Here is a 5,191-nt window from a genome sequence, read left to right as displayed (position 1 = left end):
GTTTCAATCTACGGTGGTGTACTTGACGCACAAGGCTCTAGTTTGTGGAAATGCAAGAACAGTGGTGGCAAAAAATGCCCTACTGGTGCTAAGGTTCGCTTGACCCACAAGTAACTATAAACTTTCCTGATATACATGCAGTTTATATATTAACTTTACTTGTTTGTGAACTGTTTTTGCAGACTTTGTTATTTACTGATTCGAATAACATCAGTATCTACGGTTTAACTTCGATCAATAGCCAGAAGTTCCATATAGTTATCGACCAGAGCAATAACGTTAAGATTGACGGCGTTAAAGTTTCTGCTGATGGGGATAGCCCTAACACCGATGGGATTCACATCGAGAACTCTCACTCCGTGAATATCACTAACTCGAGAATTGGAACCGGGGACGATTGCATCTCCATCGGTCCAGGATCCACTTATGTTTCTATACAAGGCATTCAATGCGGTCCAGGCCATGGCATCAGGTAACAAAAATATTGATTTCTTGCCACAAAAGTTACTTAATATCAATATCTTAACCTGTTTGTGAATCCTCCAAAATAGCATTGGAAGTCTCGGGAGATCCGAGGACGAGCAAGGAGTGGAGAACGTGATCGTGAGTAACGTGGATTTCATGTCAACTGATAACGGAGTTAGGATCAAGACATGGGGAAAAGATAGCAAGAGTTTCGTACGAAACATTGTTTTTCAACATATTAATATGAAGATGGTCAAGAACCCGATTATCATATACCAACACTATTGTCTTGACAAACCTTGCCCTAAAAAGGTAATAAAAAAAAATTCATTAACCGTATATTATATTACCTTTAATTATTTATATTGAGTCATTTAATTGATATATTTTATTACAGGAATCTGGAGTTGAAATATCAAATGTGAGATATGAAGATATACAAGGAACATCGAATACAGAAGTGGCGGTTATGTTGGACTGTAGTAAGGATAAACCATGTACCGATATTGTAATGGGTAATGTGAATCTCGTCTTGCAAATGGTTTATGGATCGGCTCAGGCTTCTTGCAATAATGCAAGTGGATTAGCTAATGATGTCGTTGTCCCGTTCACTCCTTGTCTAAAGAGAGACTTGCTTTTGACATGATATATGGAAGGATCACCGAATCGATGTCGTCCCGATTGCTCCTTGACTAAAGATGAGTTTATGAAGCTAAATCAGCGAACGACGCTGTATTGTTTGCTAGTTGTTTTTTTTTCCTTTGGTTTCTATGTTGCTACTTATTTTGATCTTTAAAATTTTTGTACTCGAACTTATGGTATGAACTTTTAAAGTAATGATTAAAGTTTTGGCTCAGATCTCATTATATTTCAGTAACGTAAGGATAAACTTTGTTCACATAAGCAAAATGTTAGCTGCACTTTCTAAAATTATAAAAGGTTTCAAATGATAGTAGTCTTCTTTATGAGTTTTAGCTATGATTTTTCTTTGGGGGTTGTAGTAAAGACTATTAGATACTAGTCATCGACCCAAATATGTAATAGATGAACTAACTTTTTATAGAAAATTTGACATATGAATACATAAAGAAATCAAGAAACAAAATCTTACGTAATGAATTGTGAATTTAACGAAGCAAAGCTACGGACATCCTTGGTTTAATGCATGTTTCCTGTATTACACAACTCTATATTTATTCATTACCCTCTGTAAGATGTTGTGAATGTGCATTGCTACATTTCTATATTCTCTATCGATTGGTGAATCCTCTTAGGTCTAATTAACAATCAACCTGTTTCGTAATCTATTCAAAACGTTGACTGATCATTACTAATCAATTAATTCCGCTTACTAGTATTGTATGTTATTTATCTTTGTCAATTCAAATGACTTATGATTTTCTGTTATTCACAAGGGAGTTTAGGGTTTACTTTAGTCAAAGAATTTGAACATGCATGTGAGATATGTATACATGATGAAACTTTTATTAAATCACTATTCACTAATAGTCATTGGTTCATATTTAAAAATAAATAATAACAAAAATACATACAAGGGAAAACGTACAATCATATAATTCATAAGATATACCAAATATTTTTCATTTACTCAATCTTTAATCAATCTAAAAAGAGAAAGACTACCAAATCTATAGAACCTAATCAGTTTCAACCAAATATTCACCAATTAAGTATACTAACTATTCAATAAACCCCAAATCATTCATAAATCTTTGTCAAATTGGACTATTCTAGACTTTCTAGTTTAGTGCACAGTTACTGAAACCGGTAATGCTGTTGTACATAGAAATTTATCTTGTGAATAATTACTATTTTCTTGAACTAAATCAATAATATCCATATATATTACAGAATCTGGGTACAAGTCGACGAAATTATATATTAATAAAATAAAATATAAACTACCATATACAATCATAATCTATTTTGCATCAAACTAAACCTTTACGTTACTAAACTAACATAACATTCCTATAAATTCCCCTCTCACATACCTTCTTCTCAATATCATTCATCCTCAATAGACTAACATTCTCTGAAAAAAACACAAAAAATGATTCACAAAACATCAGGTCTTCTTCTTCTTCCTCTGACTCTCATCTTTCTTGATTTCATCCTAATCTCATCATTAGCCAAACCGACCCCAATCACATCCCTCAGTGTCTTAACCTACGGAGCTAAACCAGATGGCTCAAAAGACTCAACCAAAGCCTTCTTAGCCGCATGGCAAGTCGCATGTGCCTCTCCTAATCCCACAACTATTATTGTACCAAAAGGACGGTTCTTGGTCGGAAACCTTGTATTCCAAGGCACCAAGTGTACGAATGCTCCAATATCTTTTCGTATAGCCGGTTCAATTATTGCTCCGGAAGACTATAAAATTATCGCAAGCTCACTACAGTGGATCATGTTCGATGGAGTCACTAATGTTTCAATCTACGGTGGTGTACTTGACGCACAAGGCTCTAGTTTGTGGAAATGCAAGAACAGTGGTGGCAAAAAATGCCCTACTGGTGCTAAGGTTCGCTTGACGCACAAGTAACAACAAAATTTCTTGATAAATATGCGGTTTATATATTTAACTTTACTTGTTTGTGAACTATTTTGCAGACTTTGTTATTTACTGATTCGAATAACATCAGAATCAACGGTTTAACGTCGATCAATAGCCAGAAGTTCCATATAGTTATCGACCAAAGCAATAACGTTAAGATTAACGGCGTTAAAGTTTCTGCTGATGGGAACAGCCCTAACACCGATGGGATTCACATCGGAAACTCTCACTCAGTGAATATCACTAACTCAAGAATTGGAACCGGGGACGATTGCATCTCTATCGGTCCAGGATCCACTTATGTTTCTATACAAGGCATTCAATGCGGTCCAGGCCATGGCATCAGGTAACACAAAAATTCATTTCTTGCCACACAAGATACTGAATATCTCAACTTATTTTGGTTTGTGGATCCTCCAAAACAGTATTGGGAGTCTTGGGAGATCAGAGGACGAGCAAGGAGTGGAGAACGTGATCGTGAGTAACGTGGACTTCATGTCAACTGATAACGGAGTTAGGATCAAGACATGGGGAAAAGATAGCAAGAGTTTCGTACGAAACATTGTTTTCCAACATATTAAAATGAAGATGGTCAAGAACCCGATTATCATAAATCAACACTATTGTCTTGACAAACCTTGCCCTAAAAAGGTAATAAGAAATTAATTAACCATATCTTATATTACCTTTAATTATTTATATTGAGCCACTAATTAATTTGTATATTTTATTACAGGAATCTGGAGTTGAAATATCAAATGTGAGATACGAAGATATACAAGGGACATCGAAAACGGAAGTGGCGGTTATGTTGGATTGCAGTAAGGAGAAACCATGTACCGATATTGTAATGCGCAATGTGAATCTCGTCTTGCAAATGGTTAATGGATCGGCTCAGGCTTCTTGCAACAATGCAAATGGATTAGCTAATGATGTTGTTGTCCCGTTCACTCCTTGTCTGAAGAGAGACATGCTTTTGATATGATATATGGAAGGATCACCGAACAGATGTCGTCCCGATTGCTCATTGACTGAAGATGAGTTTATGAAGCTGAATCAGTGAACGACATCGTATTGTTTGCTAGTTGTTTTTTTTCTTTGGTTTCCATGATGCTGCTTACGGTAGAACCTCTATAAATTAATACTCGATAAATTAGTAACTTCTATAAATTAATAAATTTCACCGATTGGACAAGTTCAAAATTTGACATAAATCGATAAAATAATAAGATAATAATTTTTTTTAAAAAATCTATGTAAATATATAGTCCCATTAAAATTATAAATTAATAATTTATATGTATACATATTTTATATAAGTAAAAACCTATTATTATATCGTTTGTTTTATATTCACAATGAGATTATCTTTATATTTTCTTAACACTTAATATATTTTTGATGAGATTTAGTAATATTATATCTAAAGCCACATTTAAGTTCTATGCAATATATATTATATACACCAAATAATATAAATGTCAAATTTAAAAAAATAACAATTAATTCTATACACTAAAATCAAATATTTTTCTTATCTTAGAATACATACATCTTAAAATAAAAAATCTAAATAAAGAAATTTTGTAAATTAATATCTCTATAATTTAATAAAATTTCAAAGTCCCGATATTATTAATTTATAGAAGTTTTACTGTATTTTGATCTTTAAGATGTTTTGTACTAGAACTTACACTACAAGAAAACGTGCCCATAACAACGAAAATTTACGACGAAAATATTTCGTCGTAAATTTACATGGTGTTTACAACGAAGTTACGAGGAATCCAACTTTCGTCGTAAACGCCATGTAAATTTACGACGAACAGTTTTCGTCGTAAAATCCATGTAAGTTTACGACGAATGTACGTGGAATGAGAAATACGTCGTAATCATTACATTGACATTACAACGAAACATGTTACCGTTATATTTAGGTGAAAACGTGTATTCAATGCGCTTTAACTTACCTAATTTCGTCGTAAAGTCGTTGTAAATATTATGTTAAAACCATGTAAAATCCATGTAAAATATTCCTTGTAAAATCGTTGTTATATTTCAACTACCCAACTCGAAAATTTCTCTATATATATGTCATTTCTCACAACTCTCTTCCTCACAACACACAAACGGAAAAAAAATCAGAAAAAA

General features: G+C 33.3%; 2 protein-coding genes across 2 annotated transcripts in view; both read left to right on the top strand.

Annotated features, from left to right (window-relative positions):
* Window positions 1–6: 6 nt before the first annotated feature.
* LOC106341515 (probable polygalacturonase At2g43860) lies at window positions 7–1,111 on the top strand (the record flags this gene model as incomplete). Its single annotated transcript, XM_013780271.1, has 4 exons — window positions 7–93; window positions 183–472; window positions 552–777; window positions 863–1,111. Coding segments are annotated over 4 exons (852 nt in total), but the record flags the coding sequence as incomplete, so codon positions are not given.
* A 1,428-nt stretch (window positions 1,112–2,539) lies between these two features.
* Window positions 2,540–5,191, top strand: part of LOC106341602 (probable polygalacturonase At2g43860) — an 11,798-nt gene continuing 9,146 nt past the window's right edge. Inside the window, exons 1-2 of the mRNA XM_013780328.1 lie at window positions 2,540–3,007; window positions 3,097–3,386. Coding sequence (XP_013635782.1) covers window positions 2,540–3,007; window positions 3,097–3,386 — 758 coding nt within the window. The remainder of the gene's footprint in view (window positions 3,008–3,096; window positions 3,387–5,191) is intronic.

The sequence above is a fragment of the Brassica oleracea genome, chromosome C4 (assembly GCF_000695525.1).
Source record: "Brassica oleracea var. oleracea cultivar TO1000 chromosome C4, BOL, whole genome shotgun sequence".
NCBI lineage: Eukaryota > Viridiplantae > Streptophyta > Magnoliopsida > Brassicales > Brassicaceae > Brassica > Brassica oleracea.
The sequence above is the reverse complement of the archived record's forward strand: the minus strand, read 5'-3'. Positions and strand labels throughout refer to the sequence as shown.